At 47.8% G+C, this 26,003-nt stretch overlaps 1 protein-coding gene across 1 annotated transcript; it reads right to left on the bottom strand.

Moving 5' to 3' along the window:
• Positions 1-17,566: 17,566 nt before the first annotated feature.
• On the bottom strand, positions 17,567-19,704 carry PDYN (prodynorphin; the record flags this gene model as incomplete). The annotated part of the gene is made up of 2 exons (XM_082856197.1): positions 17,567-18,196; positions 19,576-19,704. The coding sequence occupies 2 exons, from the start codon at positions 19,702-19,704 to the stop codon at positions 17,567-17,569; spliced, it is 759 nt and encodes a 252-aa protein (XP_082712323.1).
• Between the last annotated feature and the right edge of the window lie 6,299 nt (positions 19,705-26,003).

Genomic DNA, 26,003 nt, shown 5'->3' with positions numbered 1-26,003 from the left:
TGCCAGGGCCTCACAGTCTAGTGGAGGGAGACAGACAGATGGAAGATAAATACTTGCAATAAAGCATGATGACTGGTGAAATAGCCATCATGACAAGGTACAATGAGCACACCCAGTCACAGTTTGAAGGGTGAGCAGGAGTCTTCTGGGGACACAGGGCAGGGAAAGCCATCAAAGACAGAGGACTGGCAGCTGCAGAGGCAGAGGCGTAGGAGTGGGACATGCTGGGGAGCTTCTGGGGCTTTGGTAAGCATGGAGGGTACGTGTGAGGAGAGGCAGCCGGGCAAGCCTGGAGAAATGGAACACGCCAGATGAGAAACGACTTTGAAAGCCTGGCCAGGGAGTTTGGACTTGACCCCCTGGTCTGGAACAAGGTGCCTTGAAGGGTTTTATGCAGGTGGATGACATGAGGCTATTGGCAGTTCATAGAGGCCACTCTGGAGGCAGAGGAATGGCCATGCAGGGGCTAAGAGAAGACACTAGAGGCAGAGAGAGGAGAGACAGGGCTGGTAAGAAGATGCTGGCAAAAGAAAACAGAGGTCTGAAACAGGCAGTGTCAGGCCGGCTAACAAGGAGGGTGTGGATGGAGTTAAGAGGTGGAACAGGAAGGAAATAGAGGCTTACCAGATGTGGGTGGAGAAGTGGAAGCTGTTGGGGGTGGAGGGCTGTGCTGGAGTTGATCTAGAAGGTATTTCTGCAGAGGCAGCCCTGCCCAGAGTATGACCATAGGCAGAGGGAAGGGCTAAACATGACTCTCCACCGCTGGCTCTGACATTGATCAGGAGAGGTGGGCTCTGTCACCAAGGACACTCTGGGGAGGCTGGGTTTCTTTTAGTCCTGCAGGGCTGGCCTCTCAGAGATGACAGAGACCAGAAGGGGATTAGGGCTGGCAGAGCTCCAAACGTGGCCATCCTCACAACGTTAAAAGCCAAAAGTCTTAAGAGTCAATAACTGGGAGAGATGTGTGTGATTCCAGGCAGTCCGATCCCCCCTTCACTGCCTCCCTATCTTTTCCTTGGTTTATTTCTTAAGTGCCAGCCACACTTGCAGGTCTGCATTCACAAGACCTGCTCTGCCTCCAAGCATGTATACATGCTATTCCCTCTGCCTGAAATTTCTACTGTCTCCAGGATTCCCCCGCCACCAGATGACTTAGGATTCCCTCTGTGCTCTGCTGTCTCCTTGTCATAATTCTAATCACAGTAAAGTGGTGGCCTTTCTTTTTATTCACCACCACTGGATTAAACTGGGTTTTATTCACTTCTTGATTTTCAGAGTCAATATGAGGCCTGAAAGGACGGAGGTAGAGGGAGGCATGGATGAAGGGAGGGAGGAACTGATGGAAAAATGGTTGGAAGAATCAATGGATGAAAAAGTAGTTGGATGGATGGGTGGATGGATAAGTGGAGATATGGATGGAGGGAAGGATAAATGGATATGTGAGGAATAGGTGGAGCAATGGATGGACAGATGGAGAGCTATACAGTTAAGTGAATGTATGGATTAGTGAAGAGCTGAGTAAATGATTAATGGAGTAAGAGAAAGAGAAAATGATGAGTAGGGAAATAAATAAGCGAATAATCATAAAAATGAATGAGTGAGTAAATTGATGAGTGAGTGGGTGAACGAACAAGTAAATGAGGAAATAAGCGAGAGAATGAATAAATAAATAAATAAGCAAACTCTTTGCATGAATAAAATCAAAAACAAGTAGATGGATGAATGAGTTGATGAGAAAAAGTGGTGAATGAGGGAATGCCGTGGACAATCTGGGCCACCCAAGCAGTCATACCTTGGAACTGTGTCTGGTGCATAGTAGGTATTCAATAACCATCTGTTAAATAAGTGAGTGAACCAATAGATGTTGGTAGACCAGTTGACCCAGTGCTGTGGCAAACACTGAGGCTGATTTAAAAGGCTTGGATTCTAATCCCAGTTCTTCACTTTACAGTTATGTCACTTTGAATTCATCCTTTTCCTTCTCTGAGCCTCTGTCTCCCCATCTGTAAAATGGGGTGATTGTCTTTGTCAAGGCTATTATAAAGATGCAATAATAAAAGCCATCTGGCAATAATAGGGGCTTAACAAAGATTAGGTCACTCCAGTCCCCCCACTTTTTTTGTACTACTTGAAATATCTACTGGATTTTTTTTTTTTAATATTACAAAGCTCCTCTCTCACAGAAGCATGCTTTTCTCATTAGTACATCTGAGCAGCTGAATTTAACCCATAGCACCTTCCAGGATTCTGGTCTGTATTCATGAAATGCTCATCCACTCAGGCATTTCAATCTCAGTTGAGAGCCCTCAGCATTTATAGTTTATTATTGTTTCTTTTATCATAATCATTATTATCTAAAATTTCCCCCAGAGCTTCAGGCAAGGATAGGTGGACAAAATAAATTGGGCCTGTTTTTATCTTATTTTAAATGTTTAGTGGAGAAAAGATGGAATGAGTGGAGAAAGAAAAGTGCTTTGTTCTCGAGTGAGGCTTAAATTTCTGAAGCCAATTGCTCAAGCTCAGTCTCCTCTGGTGCAGATGAGAGCTGTGGTAGGCCTTATTTCCTTTGTTTTCCAGTGAGGAAATTGCTTAATCATTTGCAGCAAAAGAGAAAAGACGGCACTGAAGAACAGCCCATTTTAATAGGAAGCACAGAACCTTCTCATCTTAATTCTAACGACCGCCTATTTATATTAAATAGGCCCCTGAGCTCCAGTCTTAAACCCTCATTTTCTTGTCTCCTGGAGTTTGAACCACGAGACCACCTGGATGGTGGGGGAAAAAAAAAACCCTCCCTCAACATATATTGCTCTGTATCACCACGAGGGGGCGCTCCCAGATCAGACACAGGTGGCTGCCGTCCACTTGACTCTCTGCTGCCACCTTCTATGGATGCAGCACCTTTGCAGATCTACCCAGAAGAGGTGGAACAGGTAGCTCCTGATCCCTGAAGATCTCAGTGAAGACCAGATGCAGCTTTGAAGGCTGGAACAAGGTCACTACAGAGGAACCGGATGTTCCTTGAGACTTCCCTGGATCACTGCAAAAGATATCGGGCTACAGAGGAGGCAATGGGAGCTAAATTGGGGGCCTACTATGTGCTGGGGCTTTACATAACTCAAGTCATTCACTCTGCAAACACTGAGGGCCTTTGGTGGTGGCTATTCAGTATGGGTGGAAGCTGAGGATAGAGGTGGAAACTTGACCCTCGGATGAGTTTCGCTTGCAGGCAGCACCACTTTCCACATGTTAGTAAGGAAGAAAGTGTCCCCAGCTGTGGACTAGCTTCAGCCTGATCCCAAGTGGTTCTGGAGTGTGAATTGCACCCACGCAAGGTGAGGGACTGGTCTTTTGCACCCAGGCCAGGGTGGGGGAGGGTAGACTTGCTGGGAAGAAGACAATTTTCTGGAGAAGAAGGCGGAAAAGGTAAAGTGAGTGCCTGAACTCAAAGCACTAGGGGAGGGATGCGGCAGCCCAAAACGGGGATCTGGGTGTGGAGCCCACAGCACTGACTACAAAAGTCATTGGTGATGGTTTTCAGATTATTATTACGTCCAGAATCCGTCCCTTCCCAGGTACAGAGTGAGGAAGTGGCTCTCGGAGATGCCCTCTCTGCCAGAGCTCCTCTGAGGGCCTCGCTGGCAGCCCAGCTCATGCACGAGTATCTCCCAACAACTTTTTCCTCTCTCCAAAGGAAAGCCTTCTGTGAAGATCCATGTGTAACCTTTGGAGAAATGTCTATTTAGGTCTTCTGCCCATTTTTGGATTGGGTTGTTTGCTTTTTTGATATTGAGCTGCATGAGCTGCTTGTAAATTTTGGAGATTAATCCTTTGTCAGTTGCTTTATTTGCAAATATTTTCTCCCATTCTGAGGGTTGTCTTTTGGTCTTGTTTATGGTTTCCTTTGCTGTGCAAAAGCTTTTAAGTTTCATTAGGTCCCATTTGTTTATTTTTGTTTTTATTTCCATTTCTCTAGGAGGTGGGTCAAAAAGGATCTTGCTGTGATTGATGTCATAGAGTGTTCTGCCTCTTTTCCTCTAAGAGTTTTATAATGTCTGGCCTTACATTTAGGTCTTTTATCCATTTTGAGCTTATTTTTGTGTATGGTGTTAGGGAGTGTTCTAATTTCATTCTTTTACATGTAGCTGTCCAGTTTTCCCAGCACTACTTATTGAAGAGGCTGTCTTTTCTCCATTGTATATTCTTGCTTCCTTTATCAAAGATAAGGTGACCATATGTGCATGGGTTTATCTCTGGGTTTTCTATCCTGTTCCATTGATCTATATTTCTGTTTTTGTGCCAGTACCATACTGTCTTGATTACTGTAGGTTTGTAGTATAGTCTGAAGTAAATTGACACAGCCACTATGGAGAACAGTATGGAGGTTCCTTAAACAACTAAAAATAGAACTACCATATGACCCAGCAATTCCACTGCTGGGCATATACCCTGAAAAAACCATAATTCAAAAAGAGTCATGTACCAAAATGTTCATTGCAGCTCTATTTACAATAGCCAGGACATGGAAGCAACCCCTAAGTGTCCATCGACAGATGAATGGAAAAGAAGATGTGGCACAACGGAATATTACTCAGCCACAAAAGGAAACGAAATTGAGTTATTTGTAGTGAGGTGGATGGACCTAGAGTCTGTCCTACAGAGTGACGTAAGTCAGAAAGAGAAAAACAAATACTGTATGGTAACACATATATATGGAATCTTAAAAAAAAAAAAAAGAAAATGGTTCTGAAGAACCTAGGGACAGGACAGGAATAAAGACGACGCAGATGTAGAGAATGGACTTGAGGACGCAGGGAGAGGGAAGGGTAAGCTGGGATGAAGTGAGAGAGTGGCATGGACATACATACACTACCAAATGTAAAATAGATAACTAGTGGGAAGCAGCCGCATAGCTCAGGGAGATCAGCTCAGTGCTTTGTGACCACCTAGAGGGGTGGGATAGGGAGGGTGGGAGGGAGACGCAAGAGGGAGGAGATATGGGGATTTATGCATATGTATAGTTGTATATATGTATGTATATATGTATGTATATATGTATGTATATATGTATATGTATAGTGAATACTTTGTTATGAAGCAGAAACTAACATACCATTGTAAGGCAATTATACTTCAATAAATACGTTTAAAAAAAAAAGGGTAACCTTGGGAGGTTGAGATGAGTGAGAAGGGACAGTGGGGATCTGCCAGGGGCTCCTGCAGCCTGCATAGGCCCTTTGAGCTCACACACCTGTGCTGACCTGTAGGCAGTTGATTCCTTTGCTCTCGCTCTCTCCCCATCCAGTCAGTTGCCATGTCCTACCCATTCCATCCTCTTAATGCTCCGCACCCAGATGGCATCACTAGGTAGCAAGCAGGGACTTTGGTGTTACCTGAGAAACCTCAACTGAGCTCCTGAGTAGGCTTGGGAATTTCAGTGTTGGGGAGATTTTTTTGTACACAGAAAAAGTTCCCTGTGAGTACTTGTTATTTAATTAATATTCATTGTATTACAGTAGCCTTAAAAAAAAAAAAGTAGTCATTCTTAAGCATTTAAGTTCAATTTACAAACCATTATTCTATTTCTATGCAGTCACTTTTAAGGGGCTTTTGATTAATGACCAATCCACTCACACTCAGTTAAATGATCCATCCTATTTGCAAACTTGGTTAATCAAATTATATTCAACACTTTACATACGACTTACTAATTTAACACATTCAATTTCCTTTTTTAAACACTTCCATTGCCTGACCTGACAAGCATAAATTTCCAGAGTACTTAAACTACTTTGGAAAATCTAATTTAAAAACTTATACATACAGTGAATCTCAAGATCTCTTACACATTCTGATACCATTTATAAATTTAGTGTAAGAAGATTTGTATGCTTCTCCACAGAAGAGTCATGAGTCTAAAATCAATTACACATTTTTAAATTGAAGTCAAAGGCTAATTTGTTCATACTCTAATATGCCAAAAGAAGTCTCTTCAATGTTATGAACACTTTGAATACCAAATACATAATGGTATGGGTTAGACTTCTAAACCTTTGCTGGGTTACAGGCATTTGCCTAGTGATGGGACAGTCTCCCTCCTCAATGAATTGGGGTGACTTCCTTCAGGGTACTGTGCCATCTCAGGAGCAAAGGTTTCATATTGTGGCAGAAACTGCTGGGTCCCAATATCCATGCTCTCCTTCCTCCTTAGAAATACAACTTTAGTTTCCAAACCGGCATTCGGCCACCTGAAATGAAGACAGTGTTTCCCAGCCTCCCTTGCAGCTAAGTGCAACCATGTGACTAAGATCCGGCCAGTGAGAGAAGCAGAAATGTTAAGTGCCAACTTCAGGAAACCTTTCTGAAACGGCAACTGATGTGTGTGTCCTTCCCCCTCTCTTTTTTCCATTCCTGAATCTTGCCACCTGGACGGTGGGTGTGATGGTTGGAGTCCAGCTACTCTTGGACCCAAAGGACCAGGACCCCCCCCTAAGGATGGTGGAGTGGTGAGCTGGGAGTATCCTGGGATAGGAGGACTTCATGGAGCAGAATGTCCATTTCAGCCTGTTGTAGATTGTTAGGAAGATCCCTGCTGTCCCAATGCCCCTGGGCAATGTGACTTTGCCCTCTTCCCATCAAGAGACAAAGTCTATTTCCCTCCCCTGAATCTGTACTGGTCCTGTGACTTGCTTTGATCAGTAACATGTGGTAGAATTGGCATTGGGTGACTTCTAAGGCGAGGCCATAGGGGCAACACACAGTTTCCACATTTGCCCTCTTGAAGTGCTGACCCAAGACCCCACGAGAGGATGAGGGTCCCAGGCGGGATCTCCGAGCTGCAGGGATGAGAGTAAGGCTGAGTGGGACCTCCCAGCCCAGGCTGCCCTCCAGCTGAGCCCAGGAGAAGCCCGGGGGAGGAGCTCCTCCAGTGCCCAGAATAGAAGAAATAAACTGGCATTGTTTTCAGCCACTAACTTTTAGGGCCCTTTGTTTATGCAGAAAAGGCTGAATAAAACAGCCCTAGGCTGCCCACCTCTGACCTTTTCATGAGAAAGAAACTTTGTTCTTGTTGAAACCATTCTTGTCATGGGTCTCAGGTGAGCTGGGTCCTGATGCACCTGTGGACTAGAGGTTTACACTGGGACGTGACACCGCAGCGTCCAGGGTGACTCCCTCTGGCTGCTGACCGACAGGCTGAGCCTGTTTTGAATTGGTTGCCATGACAAAAAGGGACTCCATTTCCTCTGAAGAGGAAATTGTCTCTTGGACAATTAGATTCTGGCCATACCCATTACCTAATTCTGGCTGATCTGAAACTACAGCCCCCCACTCCAAACTCCCCGCCTTGCCCAGGAGGTCAAAGCTGACTTCCTCCGCTAATCTCCTTACAGCCTAATTAAATTCTTACCCTTGCTGTCTGCCCAGGCTTAGCTCAGATAGATATTCAGAGGCTGCCCTTTGGATTCTGCATCTCTCTCTTTCCGTGCTCTCTGCTACATCATCCCTGAAGTTGAGTTAGACAGGACGGTGTGCCTTCTCCTGCACTGAGCCTCAGTTTCCTGATCTGTAAACAGAGACTGGATCAGACCTCATGGGGTTGCTGGGAGATCCCTGAGAAAACGTCTGCAAACACCTTGCAGTTCTCAGCCCCTTTGCTCTGTGCTTTAAGTCCCTGAATGACATTCCTGAGTGCTGGCAATAAAATCTCAGTGCTCGCTGGGGCCTGGAGGCCTGGCTGGCTCTCCATCTCCGCCACTGCACACACCACACACTGGGCTCACCCTCTTCCTCAAGCCCCTGTGTGTTCCTACCTCAGGGCCTTTGCCCTTGCTGTTCCTTCTGCCAGGGATATTCTCCCCTCAGCTCTTCCATGGCTGGCTCCTTCCCCAACCTTCAGGCCTTATTTTAGGTCTTCCCTGATCGTGTTGTCAAAAGAGCCAGCCCGTCCCATCTTATCCCATCAGAGGTAAGAAAAATAACCTTAATAATTAAATTATAACTTTAATAAAAATTAAAGCTCTTAGTTGAAAACATGTGCACACAAAAACCTGCACACAGATATTTATAGCAGCTTTATCCATAATTGCCAAAACCAAGATGTCCCTTGGTAGGTGAATGAAAAAATAAACTGCAGTACATCTGACAATGGAATATTATTCAACACTAAAAGGAAATGAGCTATCAAGCCATGAAAAGACATGAAGGAATCTTAAATGCATATGACTAAGTGAAAAAAGCTAGCCTGAAAAGACTACACACTGTGTAAGTCCAACTACATAACATTCTGGAAAAGGTAAAACTGGAGACAATAAAAGATCAGTGGTGTTTAGGGAGTGAAACTATCAATATTATTCTCTATGATACTGGAGTAGTAGATACGCATTATTATACATTTGTAAAAACACGTAGAAAATACAGCACAAGGAGTGAACCCAAATAATAATGTATCAGTATGGGTTCATCAGTTGTAACAAAGGTATCACACTATTGCAAGACATTAATAACAGAAAACTGTGTGTATTGGGGGAGATGAAGGGGTATATGGGAACTCTGTACTTTCATTCATTTTCCTCTGTAAACCTAAAACTAAAAAAGTAAAATGTATTAATTTTTTAAAAATTAAAGCATTGACAGCACTTGTATAGTTAAAATGGGGTTTTACTGTCATGGTCTCGTCCTCTAGAGCATGAACCCCAGAAGAACAGGAAGCTGGCCTTTAGTCCCCATGAAGAACAATGACTGAGCGAGTCAACTGACAGCACAAGGCAGCATCCGTCCCATGGAAAGGCATAGCAGCACTGCTCCAACGCTTAAAACCCTCAGAGTAAATTCCAGACTCACTGCCAAGCGCACAAAGCCATGATCTCAGGCTACCTCAGCGCTCAATGAAAACCACTCCCTCAGCGATGATGGCCCCAGCTTTGCCACCAGGAACCCAAAGGAGAAAGTTTATAACATGCTTTGAAACCTTCTGATTCTATTAAAGGGAAAGGCTCCTTCAGACGCTCGTCTTTAACATCCCTCCATGCCTGCAAATCTTCCTTTTCTCTACCAGTCTTGGCCCCGTGCTGGTCCCTCACAATATTGTTGTTTGAACCATTGCTATACCACTTCTATTAATAGAATACGATACTGGCTTTCCACTCATGGTAGTAATATAACATTTCCTTCTTTAATCAATTCATTCACAGAAGCTTTAAAAACTAAGTTGAGGACTTCCCTGGTGGCGCAGTGGTTGAGAGTCCGCCTGCCAATGCAGGGGACACGGGTTCGTGCCCCGGTCCGGGAAGATCCCACATGCCGCGGAGCGGCTGGGCCCGTGAGCCATGGCCGCTGAGCCTGCGCATCCGGAGCCTGTGCTCCGCAACGGGAGAGGCCACAACAGAGAGGCCCGCCACCAAAAAAAAAAACAAAAAAACCCCCAAAACACCTAAGTTGAACTGAAGGAAAATGTTAAGTACAGGACAGTGTTGGCAGTGAGTAGCTGGGCAGGCAGCATATGGATATCTGAAGTTTGAGAAACACAACCAGGTAAATTCTGAGCATCCTTTTAACAAAGACTGATTGTGATTATATGGTTTGTTTAAGCTGATTGGCTGAAATATATCCATCACTGGGTTATTCACAACAGTAATAACAATAATATTAAAAATAATGTAAGCAACTCAAATGTTCATCCCATAGGAAGGGTGGCCATATAATTGTTCATCCAGGACTCTTTTAAAAGTAAAAGAGGTGAGACTTCCCTGGCGATGCAGTGGTTAAGAATCCGCCTGACAATGCAGGGGACACAGGTTCGAGCCCTGGTCTGGGAAGATCCCACATGCCGTGGAGCAACTAAGCCCATGCGCCACAACTACTGAGCCTGCGCTCTAGAGCCCGCGAACCACAGCTACTGAGCCCACGTGCCACAACTACTGAGCCCGCGTGCCTAGACCCCATGCTCCGCAACAAGAGAAGCCACTGCAATGAGAAGCCCGCACACTGCAATGAAGAGTAGCCCCCATTCGGTGCAACTAGAGAAAGCCCGCACACAGCAACGAAGACCCAACGCGGCCAAAAATAAGTAAATAAATAAATATCAAAAAAAAAAGTGAAAGAGGTGCTATTAATAACAATGGAGCAAAGGCACCACCTCAGGAATATCCCAGACGTGATGTTCAGTCCCTCTCCCATCAGGAAATACTTGAGTAAATTATAGTGTATCCAATTTGTGAACTATTATGATTATATAGATTTATAAATGACACTTACGAAGAATGTGTAAAAAATGCTTCAGACATATAATGCTAAATGAGAAAAGCATATCATTCAGTGTTCAGAGACAAGCAGAGAACCCAGCCTGGGAGGAAATATGCCATGAGTGATCACAGCTATCCCTAAGAGATGGAATCAAAGGTGATATTTTTTTCTTTGTTGGAGGTTTGTGTAGAAATACGTATTCCTGACCTTGTTCCAGAAAACTCTGATTCAGCATATCTGAACATATCACTTCTTTGCTTAAAATCCTCTACTTACTCACTTGTTCTTAAAATAAAGCCTGCCCACCACGGCATGACCTTCAGGTCTTGCATGATCAAGCTTCCTCTCCATGTCCCTGCTCAGCGCCCTGGCTTTCCTCTAGAATCTCCTGTGCACAGTGCTCCTCTCACCTCTGCCCAAGCTGCTCCTTCCACTGGAAACCCTCCCTGCACCCACCGACATTCCCACCTGGCCAACCCCTGCTCTTCCAGATCTCAGTTTCAAAGTGGCATCTTCAGGCCCCTGTTCTCCAGCCCTGCAGCTCCCTTTGTTACACACTCATCCCCAGAGTAACTCTTCATTCATTTTTCACAGTTACTTGCTCTACAAGGTCTTCCCTGCTGAGGGCAAAGATTATCCATGTTTGGATCCCCACCAGGCCTTGGCCCTGGGGCTCAGTAAACACTTGATATCTGAACACTGATGCTTTGCTGAGTTTTTCAAATGTTCCTAAGTGGGCAAGAGACACTGTTGTAATCTGTAAAGTCGATAAGACAATCGAATGGCAGTACTCCCTAGTGCATTAAAATGTAATCCGATTTGCAAAAATTTGATTTATACACTTTCCAATGACCCATCTTCTATGTAAAGCAAGTTCAACGACTTTTCTCCCCTAAAGTTCAAAGCTCAAACTCCTGAGGCTACATTTTTAAAGGTTGAGATGGGTCGGGGGTGGGGAGTGTTTGCTGCGAGCTGGCTTCTGCAGACTGATTCCTTAAGTGCAACCCACCACCACTGAGAGTCCTGAGAGCTTGCTGCTGCCTGACTGTGGGCCTGATGCCCATCTCTGTCCGTTAAGGAGAGAATGCTGGGCCTGGGGCCTTCCAGGAAAGAAAAGCTCCCATGTCATTCCTGATACCATGCATCCCTCACGTTCACTTTGGAGGGTACCATTTGCCAACAGGATCACGGAAAATTCCCTCATGCTCCCTGCAGCCTGCTCTCCACGTGGTAGCCAGGCTGACCCCCCTAAATCCATGTCAGATAATGTCTGTCTTGCACTTATAACCCTCCAGTGTGTCCCCTCATCCAAGGCAAAAAGTCAGGGTCCTTCCCATGGCCCATGAGTGGACAAAAATATCACATACTGCCCAAACCCGGGCACTCCGAGAACCAAGGGGGCTCTGCTAATCCCACAGGGTAACGGTGTAACACAGGACCCTGTGCTGAGATCCGGGAGGCCCTACTCGATTGGTGCCTGTCTGCTTCTGCAGCCTGTTTCCTACGCTTTGCATTCACTTGTCCCCTTCACTTCCTGACTCTTCTTTACACAACCACAAACCCTCCCTTGGGCCTTCGCACTTGCTGTTCCCCTGCCTGGAATGCTGCCCTGACCACTCATACCAGCAACACTCCCCCTACCTCCCACACAACTCTGGTCAACTGTCCCCCCTTCAGACAGGCCTTTGTGACCCCTCTGAGTAACACCTCCTGCCCATCATCACCGGCATCCCCCTACCCTTTTATTTTCCTTTACAGCCCCCATACCCACCAGAAACATTGACGCATTCTTTCGTTTATAAAGGCGATTGGTCTTTCCCAGTAGAACGTGAGCCCCACGAAATAGGGACTCTGCCTATTCACCACTGAATGCCCTGCCTTTACCCCAGGGCAGGGTATACAGCAGGTGTTCAATAAACACTCATCAGGTTATGGGATGCATTCCAGTGAGGAGGGCATTTTAGCACTAATTACACAACAACTTTGGGCCATGGTCCCTGCATCTTCTCATGTGACCCCCCCCCCACTACCTGCCAGGGTAGGACTCATCACCCCCATTTTCAGGTAAGGAAGCTAAGGGTCCTTTGCTTTGCTCATCAGTTATTGACTCAGTGTCTGAAGCGGGGCAGGTATTACGTGTCAGTTCTCGAGGGGACAAAAGCCCTGATGATACCATCACATGGTTTTACAGATGAGAAATCTGTGTCCTGGAGAATTCAAAGCCCATCTCCCACAGCCAGTTAGCACAGCCGGGACCACACTCAGACCCCAGGTCCCCAGACTCTCAGCCCAGGGCTCCTTCTCCAAATTCACACGCCGTATGGATCTTACCACGGCAGGTCCCTCAGGAGCCACCCCGGGGTAGTGGGGAGTTAAGAGTGAGACAAGAGGGTATTTTCAGATGGCAAAACTCAAAGATGATTAAGGAGGAGGGGAGCCCCGGGGACAAAGAATAATGGGGCTTGGCTTAAGTTAGAGATAAGACAAAGAGGGTGGGAGTGCAACTCATGTGCAAATTTACATATTACAAGAGTAATTACAAATCTTCGTTATCAATCTCCACTGCTATAATGGGAGACGACAGGGACCCAGCACATGAACCAGAGATGCCGAGTGACACCTGTTAGGGCACCATTGCTCCCGGCCCTGTCGTGGGGATCTTGTGGTCTTCAGCTTTGGGGCCTTTAATTAATAAGCCTCATCACTGGGCTCGTTGTGTGAAGGGCTTGGAGGTGGGGTGGGGGAGGGGTGATCCACATGCGAGGGACCATGAGGATTGTCACGATCATTGTGACAAGACTCTCCTCGCTGGAGATGGCATAAGGCGTTGTCGTGGAGACCGGGTGCTTATTAATAACACGCTCATTTAGGGTTACCGGGATGTTGGCATCACTTAACCAACGCCTGTTCTGTGATCGCTGCCCAGTGGCCTTGGTGACACGAACAAAGAACAAGAACTCCACAGGGCCTGTGATGTCTTTATTCCAATTCTTCCTCTGGCTTGCTCTCCATCGTCACAAACAGCTCATAAAAAAAGATCACCCCTCTGGGATGCTAGAAATGTTCTATATTGCAATCTGAATGGTGGTCACATGAGTGTGTACATATGTAAGAATCCACTGAGCTGCACACTTAAGATTAAGTACACTTTACAGCAGGTAGGCTATAACTTGATTTTTTTAAAAAAAATTGTTAATGTCCTTTTCTTACCACCAGGAGAATTTTGTCCTTTCTGAGCAAGGTGTGCGCCTTGCTCAGGTGACATCTGGAATAACATAATCAGAGGCACTGCCCCTCAAGAGGGGGCAGCAACAAGTGTCACACACCCCTGTGTGTCAGATGTGTCACAGACTTTACATTACTAACTCCTCACCTCTGTTCAGAGAAGTCAATATTTTTCTCCCCATTTGACAGATTGAAAACTGAGGCTCAGTGAAGCACAGTGGCCTGCCCAGAGCCACCCAGGTAAGTGGGATCTGAGCCCAGGTCTCTGTGACCCCTCCCTGGCCACACTCTTTCCACCTTATGTGGACAACCCTCCTTGACCAAGAGAAATTCGTCCAAAAAAGGGAGTCCAGAACAATAGCGTTCTAGAATCCATAGCATATGGAGAAAATTTTAAAACCAAAAAGAGGAGTGTTTCTTGTAAAAAAAAAAAAAAGGTCGCAAAGTAGTGGTCTCTGAGAGTAATGTGTCTCATCCTGAACACATTATTGTTTGTTCTGCTCAGTACTTAAAAAAAAAAATTACTTGCCTACATTGAAAAAAAACCTGCAACCTAAATTTCTACAGTCTTAAAAATCAAATCTGGCTACTCTAGGCCCACATTCCCCTGGTACACACCCTCCAGTTTTCCCTAGCCCACACCCAGCCACCCTCACTCAATAGGGCAGTGACCATCCTGTTTGGTGGACTGGCATTCATTCGTTCTCCTACTGGGAACCATGCTCCAATTTTCCTCTCACGAAGCACCCCCTTTCCCACTCCTCGTCCAGCTCCTTTGAGTTTGGTTGAATCCAACTCTGGCTCGGGTGGTGATCATGTGGTTCATTTCTGACCAATCAGAGCATCATAGTAATCTGTGCATAATGATGGGCATTAGTTCAGAATTGGACATTTGACCCATTTAGAGCCCATGAGGTGCAGTGAAACTCTAGTTGGGATTTGCTGTGAGAATAGCATGCTAGACTTGAACCTGCCTGGTATAGCCTGGAGCTGTTGTCAGCCATCTTAAAAGCATGTCCAACACAGAGGAGAGTAGAGGTGCTAGTGTCCTTATTGAGCCCCTGGATCAAGCTCTACATGAAGCTAAAGACCCTGTCTCTTTCTTTTGTGTGAGCCGACAAATTCCCCTTTTTTGTTTTTTGTTTTTCCTTTGCTCCTTTAACCTATTTGAGATGTTTAGGAGCCCTGTGTTTGCAAGTAATAGAAAAGCCTTCCTTAGAGAATCTCCTGGGCTAGCAGACAGCAGGATCAGGACCCAATGGGTAAAACTGACAGAAACCTAAATTTTAACCCAAGATAAAGATGGAACTTTCCAGTATGGAATCATTAAGCAGTAGCAATATGTTGTAAAGTCCAAGTCAATGAAAGTGTTCGAGCAGACTGAAATTTCTTATCAATGTGTCAATTTTGGCACAGGGTAGGTCGTTGGAGGAGATAATCCCAACCTTAGGTTCCTTCCAACTTGATCCTATGACTATCAAGGATGGAATATTCCTTGAGAAGGATTTCCTGAATACCTTAGGGAGATTCCTCCCCTACCCATGTTATCCATTATTACCAAATCCCAATTGTTTCCTTTACAACAATTACCAATATTTTAAATTTCATTTAAATTTATTTTTAATTTTATATTTATATTTGTTTACTTGTTTCTTTTCTGTCTCCCCCACTAGGCTATAAATTCCATAAGTGCTGAGACCTTATCCATCTTATTTTCCTGTACCTCCAGCACCTGGCAACAGGCTTTCAATTACTTTGTTGAATGAATGAGGGAATGAATGAGATCTCCCTGACTCTGTATTTTCTATGAAGTCACTAAGAAAGCCAGTGTCCAAGTGGAAGCCATGAGGTCTGTAGCCACTGAATCTTCTAGCTCTACTTAAAGACATCTATGCCATTTAAAGAAAGATGTCATTTTAGTAAAGGACACTGTGCCACCCATTCTCTAGAGTATTCTTCATCCCTAGCACACTCCCCCTTGTCTGGAAACACTTGTCCCTCCTGCCTGGGCAGCCAGCATAGGAGACAGCACCCCTCTTTCCTTTCCCCACTGTGTTGCTGGATGCTTGCGCTCTGTCACTGTTCCTTAAGACAATGTAAGAAAGAAAACTCTCATGTACTGAGTGCTCACTATGTCCTAGGAGCTTTGCATATTTGATCGCACCTAACCCTCACGGCCACCTTAAAAAATTGGTATTGTTCACCTTTATTCTACAGAGGAGGGAACAAAGGCTCAGAGAGGTCAAATGACTTACTCAAGGTCAAACAGATTTTCAACTTTTCAACAAACTTTAGGGCTATGGCACCCTAAGTTTGTGCTCTTTCTGTTATCCTACATTTAGTTTTCTGACTTGAATGTGTGTGTATGTGTATTTGTATATTTTTTCATTCCCCAGCTCTCTTTTCTGCAAAAGGTCTTATCACTCTTGGGCACTAAGGTGCACGTGCGCATGCACGCACGCACACACGCACACACACACACACACACACACATCAGCGTCTTTCTTTTATTTATTGTACTGGAGGAGTTGGAAATAACACAGGCTTGCTAAGGACTAAGGAAATTCCAAGTAGATTGCAAAAATGGGTTGTTGAAAAGCACACAAAGTAACTCGAAAACAATCCATACATTTCAGAACATCATGAGAGGTGAGGGTTGTGCATGAAGAGGTGTGCTCAGCAGCATCTTATACAAAATAACCAAACTCATGTTCATTTCCTCCCCATCCAGACCAGCTTCCTGGATCCACAAACCAAACCACAGTGCCTGGGGACAAGAGAGAGAAAAAGACAGAAAGGGAGGGAGGGAGCGAGGGAGAGAGAGATTGAGAGATTTGAGAGTCAGACAGAGACACAGAAAGGCAGAGAGACAGAGAAGAGGACTTAGATTAAGGTCCCTGCCTCTGCTTCCGGGTTATTTGAATCAAGGGAGCTCATTTGTCCTCAAGCATTTAATCATTTCATTCCTCTTTCTAGCTTTATTCCGAGGCATTAAGAGGAAAGAATCACCAGGGGACCTAAAGAGGGCCTCTTCCTCTTTCTAGCTGTTGCTTCTGGATTCCCTGACCCAAGGCCCAATGCATATGTTTGTCCAGATGGCTTGGACTCTTGGAGGCTGATTCAGCTCCTCAAGAACACGGCTGTGCTTAACCTCATCAACTTGACTCAGCGTCGGTTCATCCTGGGGTTGGAGTGTGATACCGATCAGTTTAATTTGTTTAATGAGGGATGAGGGAACTGGTCCACATTTTGAGTATGTTGCGCAGAACAAATTGGTTTGCCTCGCTCCCCCCTTGATCATTTCAGCATTCAGAAGGCGAGCTGCTCTCATTAACATTTTCCGAAAGGGATTTTCACTCCCTTCCTCTCCTGTGAGAAGTTGGATGCTGTCCAGCATACCAACATGGACTGGAGTTCAGGAACTGGGTTCTCAAAAGGTGTGTTTCTAAACAATGTGAACTCAGAGTACAATAACTGAACATTTAACCCACTGGGAGCCCGAACTCTCTAGTGTAGGAATACCTGCTCCAATAAAAGGCAATGTTTAAGCTTTTTACCTAAAGCATGGTCTCCATTGTAGGGAGCTCTTTTGAGGTCTGAGAATAAAATGTTAGGATTTTTATTTATCTATCTTGTTTTAAATTTCTACCTTTTGTATGTTTTATGATACACGCATATACTATATAAATGAATATATCTGCATGAGAGGGGGAATGCTCGTTTTTCTTCTGAGAGGGGCATTGGTCAGAATGCCTGATCATAGATCCAGAGAGATCAAGAGGTCAGTCTGGATTCCTGGAGTTGGAGAGTCACGTGAATGGGATTGATACCAAAAGCTGCTGCTGGTGGTAGTTTTAGAGTTGTAGGGCTGGAGCCAAGCGCTAAGCCTATTGGAGAGGGGAACCTCCATCCTCCCGCCTCACTGACCCAGACAAACACTGCACCCAGGCAGAAGAGAGGCAGGCTAGGTTTGGATGTCTTATAGACAATGCTGAACTGAGCGTAGGGATGGGGGCTATAGGGGCAGATGAATGCGTTCACTCCAATCTGGAAGGGCATTACGGGAAGCTCCTGACTCAACTCCACGATGGAGAGGTGTTTACACATCAAAAAGCTCTTCGTAATAGGCATTGGGGTCTTCCTGAGACCGAGTAACCACCTTGAACTGGCGCCGGAGAAAACCGCCATAGCGCTTCTGGTTGTCCCACTTGAGCTTGGGACGGATGCGTCGTAAGAATCCCCCATAGCGCTTGTACAGGTCCTCATGGCCCACCTTATCCCCATCTCCAGCCGCCTCTGAGCTCCTTTTGGGGTATTTGCGCAAAAAGCCCCCGTAACGTTTGACCTGCTCCTTGGGGTCCTCCTCATCGGAATCCAGTGTTCCAGCCTCCATGGCACCATCGTTCGGCTGGGCCCCCCCAGTCAGCTCAGACTCTGCTTCCTCCCCCAACCTGCCAGAGAGACCCCTGAGCTTCTCCTCCAGGCTGCTGCTTAGATCGTTCTCCTCCGCTGGGGTTCTGAGAAGGAGCCTGTTTTTCTCCAGCTCCTTCCAGGAGGGCCCCGCGTGCTTCGCCAGCTCGCTGTAGGGCTCTTCCAAAGCTGCCTTGCTCTCCGAGTCTCCCTTGCCATTAAGCCCGAGGGTGAAGGGAGTGAGGGAAGACAGAAGGCCCTGGCACCTCTCCCACTCCTCAGCGGGCTGCAGGGCGGCCTGGCATTCCAGGGAGCAAATCTGAAAAAGACCCCAAAAGACCACAGTGGAAATACCACCACCATCAAACCGTCAAACTACAAGCCCCTGCCCCAGAGAGTCCCCTGTCCAGGTCTGAGAAAATTAAAAAACCATTACTAAGCCCCGGGCTGCCCACTTTAATGCTCCCAGTGGTACACAGAGGTAGATGACTTTGTGCTCCTGTGGAGGGTGAAGAAACAGACGTGGAGAGGTGAAACAGCTTTCCCAAGGGCACCTGGCTACAGGTGACATTGCCAAAACTGGAGATAAGATCTTCCCATAGCACTCTGCCGTGCTCACCCATAATCTTCCACTTCTCACTCCAGAGGGAATAGTTGGTTCTCCCAACCTTTCCTAGGTGTGAAGGATGCTGCAAACACCTTATAGAGGGGATCAGAAGCAACGCAGAATGGTGGAAAGAACACATATGAGGGGATGTTTAAGGGTTCATCAAACCTGGAGGGATGATAGTATCTACTTCATAGCAGTAGGGAGGAGTTAAACGTGATATTGATGATGATGATAACAGTGACCACAAGGACGATACTAGACAGTACTGGAACTTGGACCCAGGTTCTAATGCCACAAATCACCATGTTTAACCACTGGGCTCTTTTGAGATCATATATGGGCAGCACCTGGTGCACTGTATGCATCCTAGTAAAGAGTGGCTAGAATTGTATATTCAATACTTTGCATCCTCAGTTCATGGAATCACCCCCATTTTGCAGATGAGGAAACTAAGGCTCAGAGAGGGGGTTCCAGGGTCATGGAACTAGAAATTGGCAGAACCAAAGCTCACATTCTGTCCACCACACCCACGTACCTCTACTCTAGCTTGTCTGCTGTCATGGGAGAGGCACAGGGAGAAGTTTGACTCACAGTAAAGCCAGCAAGGCCAGCCAAGAGATGCTAAAGCCCCAGGAGAGGAGTCAGGCTTGGATCCTGACAACCAGATCCTGGCATCTAGGGGTGGTGAAAAGAGCTCCTTCCCTGCGAGTGACTAGGTCTGGAGGTGCCTATCGGCCTGGTGGTGAGAAGCTCTGAAAAGTTCATCTAGGGCTGCTGACTCCCAAAGTCAGCACCACCTCATAAATGACACTCCTTGTTACCAGGCAACAGGCTCCCTGGAAACCTGAGCTCCGGTCCCAAACCTGAGTGAACCCATGGTGGTAAGATCTGGGGTGGGGACAGGAGGCTGGAAAACAAAGTCCCTGGCAGGCACCCAGGCTGACCACGGCAGGACATGCCTTGCACAGGTGGGATGAGTCTATAGGACAGGCTCACAGCTGCCCAGGCCTGCTACCTTCCCTCTCTGGGCTCCACACACAGATGGTCCCTTCCATCTGTGGAAACTCACAGGAGTCCCTGAAACTCACCAGGGAGTTGATGGGTTTGGGCCCATCCTGGGTCTTCACAACACACAAGGAGCACCGGGACAGGCAGTCTGCTGTGGCGGAGGGGAGTGCAAGGAGGCAGGCAGCCAGCACCAGCCCCTGCCACGCCATTCTGTCTTGGCTCTTCCTGCCGGAGAGGGAGAAAGAGGAAATGAAATCTGTCATTGCCTACTCTGTGGGGTGTGTCCTGAGCCTGCAAAGCCAGCTCCTGCTGGCAGAGTCCCTGCAACGTGCTAGGAGCTTTCCTATGTGTTCACATTCAATCTGCACAACAACTCTTAATGTGGGCTGTGCTATTAAACAGATGGGAAAGTTGAGGCTCAGAGAGGGGAAGTGATTGCTACCACAGCTAGGAAGTAGACAAAGATCTGTCAGGCATCAACCCACTCTGACCATGCACCTGCCAGTAGACACGAGGCTATCTGCTTTTCTGTGTTCTCTGAGGCTTCCATCCCCTTCCCTTTTCCCCTGCTCCCCAAGCTGTCCCCAGCTCAGTCCTTTCTGCTGTGGACCTTTCCCACCCCAGCACTTCTCCTTACTCCAGCCATAGCTCCACCTTCACCTGACTGCATGCTGGCCCCCTGCCTCCAGCTCCTTCTCTGGTCCCTCCTGCCCACCTTGAAATGCCTTTCTCAGCATATCAATGCTGGGATCAGACCCATTGGGCTGGGTCAGGTCTGGCCCTTCTCCTAAATGTCAGGGACACCCTCAATTCCATCCCTACACCCAAGTCTTCAGCTCTGGGTTCCGACCACATCCAGCTACCTGTAATTCCCCTAATGAATGGATCAGCGCCTGTCCCACCTCTGGCCCTTTGCATGCTAGTCCCTCTTCCTGGAAAACCCTGCTCTCCTCTTCTGTTACCTATTGTTTAGGTCCTAGAGTAGATATCACCTCCTCCAGGCAGCTTTCCCTGATCTCCTAGGCTGGAAATGATGTCCCCCCTTGGTATTATCCCAGAAACTAGTGCCTCCTCCATTAAAATAGTCCACTACTTGGTAGTTACCTATGTGAGCCTTCAGACTTTGGTTTCATGAAGGCAGGAGCTGTGTCTTGTTTTCATCTCTGAAATACTTTCTCTGTGTTCCTCAAACATGCCAGGCTTGCCCCTACCTCAGGACCTTTGCACTTCCTGTTTCTCCATCTGTGGTACTGTGGCCTCAGATTTCCACATGGCTCACTCCTTCTTGTAACTGAATGAATTCAGTGTCCCATCACCAGGGAGGCATTTGCTGACCCCTGCGTTTAGCACAGCTTACTGGGTCTCTCTCGCATCCCCGTGCTTTCTTTGCATCGGAACACTCACCATCTCAGACTGTCCTACCGTTTGATGCTTGTCGTTGTTGCTGTTTATTATCGTCTCCCCACTAGAATATTAGCTCCCTGTGAGCACAGACCCTAACTGGCATAGTCCCACTGTAACCAGCACCCACAAACCTGACCAGCATATAGTAGGCCCTCAATAAATCCTAGGCAGATGAATTAATGCTTCACAAAGAGTCTATTAAAAGCTGTCCCTTTCATAGCTAGCTCCTTATAATCCAAATATCAAGATGCTGTCAAATGGGGGCACAGTGAAGAACTCCCAACTGGGAATGGGCAGTTTCCCCGAGACACCACCCGGGCATGGCTGCCACTCTCTCCCCACCCTGGTCCCTGTAGTCTGCAGCCTCCATCGCTGCTCTCAGGTACGGCTGTCCTCCCTCCCCTCTCCTAGTTCCCCTTCCTGCACACTGCCCTGTTTCCTCAGGTGATGAGGGGGGTTAGAAGACTCCACCCATGGCCCCAGGGCCCCATGCCATAGCCCAGAGCTAGTCTCAGAGCACACAGTAGGTTCCCCTCCAAAGCATGCCTGACAGGAGCCCAGGCACCATTGACGGAGCCCCTACTGTGCTTCAGGACTTGACTGAGCCCCCGTGTCTGTCATCTCATTCATTCCTCCCCGTTGAGGAGGACACTTTCGGTTCAGTGAATTCCCCATGCACCCCCGTGAGTGGTGAAGCTGGTGTGCAGGCACAATCTGTTGGACTCCCCACACATGTGCCCATACATGACTACAATTTCTAGAACCACTTTGATTCTCTAGCAGCTGAACCCTCCGTGAGGCCCAGAAGGCCCCATGCACAGAGCTGTTACTTGTATATTATTCTCAACCCACCTGCCATCTGTGAGAGGTGGGCATCATTATCTCCACTTGGTAGATGAGAAAGCTGGTGCTCAGAGAGGACTGGTGAATCTCCTGAGGTCACACAGCAGTTAAAGGCTCTTCTGCCTCTCTTGAGGCTGGGCTAGGTCTGCTCCCCTAAGCAGAGAAGCTCAGAGAAGAAACCTCGGGGAGCTGGACCTGTGTCCATCCCACGCCTCTCTCTTTCCTCAAGTTTCTCTCACGCTCTGTCAACTGCTGAGCGGATGTGGGGTCCAGGCCAGTGAGCTGTGCCATTTATGTGCAGATACAAAGCCGGCAGCTCATGTTTTCTCTCCTATCAGCGATGGCTGGGCTGGCCTGGTACAAGGTTAGCAAGGGCTTGCTCATCCACTGGGGAGGGGCAGCATCACCACCCTCTAACTCCTGGCCTAAAGCTTCCCGCCCAGCTTGGCTGCTACAGTAGGAAGCTCGATTTGAGATCTCATTGTCCCAGGCAAATACAGTGTCAGCATCCTTTCTTTTCATCCATTTCCTTTATATTTAATAATGATAGTTCTAGCTGATCTGATGGTTGGTGAGCACTCAGGCTGTCCTGAGTGATTCTCATGAACGAACTCATTTATACTCACGGCAACTGTGTGGAGTGGGTACTGTTGTCATGCCCACTTCACAGATGAGGAAACTGAGATAAGACACCTGCAAAGACTCTAGAGCTAGTAAGCAGCAGAGCTGGGATTTGCCCCCAGGCAGTCTGGCTCCAGAGCCCCAAAGCCCACCTTTCTAACCATCCGGTACAGCCCCAGTCCCTTCAATGCACCTCCTCCCCAGCCTCCAGCTCCTCCCTCCTGGCTCCAGAGCTGCCTCCAATTTTGCCCCTGAGACACCCTCCACACAAGCAGCCAGAGGACAGTTCTGAATGACAGTGTGACTGCACCCTGCCCTGTGTCCGAGTTCTCCATCCCCCCGAGCCAGGCCTTCCAGGGCTTTCCTGCTGAGGAGAGCTGCCATCGACCTGGCTCACTGTGTGCACGGCCCTGTGTTGAGACCTGTTCATATCTCAATGCAAGGGGTCCTCGTAGCAATGCCCAAAGGCTGGGACTGATATTCTCCCCACTCTGCAGTGAGGAAATGGAGGCACAGAGAGGTTACATCATCTGAACGAGGAATCCCAGCACCCAGACTGGATGTGAGCTCCGTCTGACCTGGACCTGACCAAACCTCCTGCAGTTCTACAACGAATGCCCCCTGTGCCCCATTGGCCCAAACTTTGGCACATGGAGCGCCTTTCTCATGCCGCCCATCCTCTCCGCTCTCCCTCTGGCCTGGCTAACCCTCATTGTTCTTCAAAACTCAGTCTCGGTGGCCTCCTTCAGGAATCCTGTCTGGATTAGAGTCCTCCTTTGAGCGCGCACAGCTCTCTGTCTATCACATAATTGCCTCTTTCTGAGTCTCCTGCCAGCTCGGACTTGGTAAGTGCAGAGTCCCTGAGGTGAAAGAGTATGTGTGTTTAAAGATGACCAGTAGGCCAGAGGGATGAGGGAGCACAAGAGAGGAGACGTGGGCAGAGGCCGGATGGTGTCAGCCCTTGCAGGCCAAGGTGGAGCTTGCATTTCATTCTAGTGTGATGGGAAAACTAAGGAAGTTTGAGTGATTGATGAATGAATGACTGAACGAATGCAAGGTTAGAACAGGAACAAGAGCTCCACACGCATGTGTTGAGTGAATAACCAGGCAACCCTGGACCTCTCAGGAAGCCCCTTTGAATTTTTCTGGCTCATACTTTTGTGCCCCCAGAGAAATCTCACAGGTCTGCAGGGCATCTAAAACCAACACCTGCTAAAGAAATTGGCAAATGTTAATGAAACCATGGAGTGGGTGAGGGGAGGAAAGAGAAGAGGCAGAGAGGAAAGGGGAGACAGGAGGGAGGGGAAAACCAGACGGAGAGAGTGAAATAAGGGGGTGGTGGGGGGAGAGGGACAGGGAGGAAGTGAAAACCAGTCAAAGACAGAAAAGCCAGAGGCAGAGGAAGAGAGGGAGGAAGAGAGACTAAAGTGGAGACACAGAGGCAGAGGAGAGAAAATGAGCGCGGGAGGGCCATGAAGGGGGGAGACACAGAAAGAGCGAAGGCATTGGGGCGGGGGGTGGGGGGGTGGGCAGAGAGAAGGAAACAGACAGGAGCATGGGGGCTCCATTCCAACCTTACTTGGGTTACAGGAGATGGAAAAAGAAAGAGGCGAAACGGAGTGATAATACAGGGCCTGCAACCGAGGGGCTGAGAGCTCTGTATCCATGGTCACATCAATCCAGTAACAGAGCCTCCTCCGTGCCAGGCTGTGCGTTACCGCTTTACACGTATTATCCTAACCCTCACAACAACAGACACCCAGAGGTGAATGTTTTCATACCCATTGTACAGGGACAAGACTGAGGCTGGGAGAGGAGAAGTTGCTTGCTCAAGTCCACCTGGCTTGTTAAGTGGGAGAGTTAGGCCTCCAAATGGATCTACCCGGTCTCTAACAGAGACACATCAGCCCTGCGGTTTTCCTAAGCCATCCTGTTTCCTTCCTTGCATAGGATAAACAAATTATTGAGCAACGTCAGATGAGCCCCGGGGTGGGGGGTGGGGGGAGAGTTTTCGCCTTTGCTGTGGGGATTAGCTTGGAAGTTGTACATGAGAGATAGCCCTGCTGGCTCATGGTCCCTGACTTGGCAGGAGCCAGGAGAAAAGGAACTTTGCTGTTGATCTCTGTGTAGGACGCGGAAGGGAGCTTGCTGGGTGAGCTCCAGGGGCAGTGAGTCAGTGCGGAGACCCCGGGGAGGGGCCAGGGTAGGGGGCTTGCGTGGCCTATGGTGAAGGAGCCTCCTAAGGCCCCCCCACCCCAGAGAAAAACCTCTCCACTTGCAGGTTTAGGATGCGTTTCCTCAGCCACTACCTAGAGGCACATCGTGACAGCCCAGTGAGAGAGGCTGGTGCGGGAGAAGGGTGCTTCTCCCCTCAGGAGAAAGAGCATTTTGGACTCCCCAGCCTCCATGATCCAATCCTTAGATCCAATCTTTATAGGTACACATCCCATTGTTTCTGTTTCTCTGCAGAACCTGATTCATACAACACCCGTCCCATTGGTTTACATAGTGTCTCGGCTGCTTTCATGCGACAAGAGCACAGCTGAGTGTTGAAACGGGGACCACAGGGCCCGGAACACCCCAAATATTTACTATCTGGTCCTTTACAGAAAAAGTTTGCTGACCCCTTTTGTTACGTTTATAACCATTTTATCGTTCTAATTACTCTAACAGTGTGGAAGCTGATTTTCTTGGGGAAATCAGAGCGGGATCACCCCCCTCTCCTAGCCTCAGTCTTCTCACCTGTCAATGGGTTTGTATCACCTCCCGGCCGGGGTTCCTTAAGACACCCCTGGACGGCACCATTTAAAGGCCAACACACTGTAGACCCTTTCTTCACCAGGGGCCCAGAGTTCCTTGAAAGGGAAGGGCCTGCTGGCCCTCTTACCTCCTCTTGATATTTCTACATTGTAGTCGGAGGGCTCCGAGGAGCGGCCAGCATCTTTATTTAAAAACCCAGCATGGAATATTAATGGCTTGATTTAACATCGCAATTACCTCTCTGAGCACTTTATCGCATATGATTATCCCTATTTGATAGAAGAGGAAATGGGAAAAGGTAGAAATGAAGTCACTGGTTTAAGGTCACATCGTGAGTCAGGAGGGAAATGGAGACAGAACTGGGACCTCCCACACCCTGGCCGTGACCCCAGCAAGCGCTGTGCTGCTGATCTGTGCCAGGCCCGGGGGCTCCCGTGGACCCTCCAGGGCAGCTTCCAGGTGGAAGAGTGGGGACCACGTGACAGAGCCCCCCAGGCCCTGAGCACCTGTGTGGCAGAGATGGGATTCTGAGTCCGCCACAGCCCCAGTTTAGGGCACAGTGACGGGCCTGTATCTCAATGACTGCTTCCTCCTCCCCTCAGGAGGATCCGGTAGGCTGAGCATTAAGCCATTTACTCGATGGGGAAACAGAGACTTGGAAAAGCAAAATGACTGGGCCAAGAGGCCGGGCCACAGGGAGCAGGCTTAGGGTCTGCCTGAGACTAGTCCACAAACCAGCCTGAGCTCTAGGCACTCGGCTCCCCCCACTCCAGCTCACGGTCCTGAAGACAAGACTGTTCTGGGACCTAAACCCCCCTGGAAGATACATAAAGTTCACCTTTGTGGGTTTCCAGTGGGCTGGCCAACAGAGTCCCCCCAA

Source organism: Leucopleurus acutus, assembly GCF_964270905.1.
Source record: "Leucopleurus acutus genome assembly, chromosome: 16".
NCBI classification, from domain to species: Eukaryota; Metazoa; Chordata; class Mammalia; order Artiodactyla; family Delphinidae; genus Leucopleurus; species Leucopleurus acutus.
Note: the sequence above shows the minus strand (reverse complement) of the source record. Positions and strands in the feature narration are given on the sequence as shown.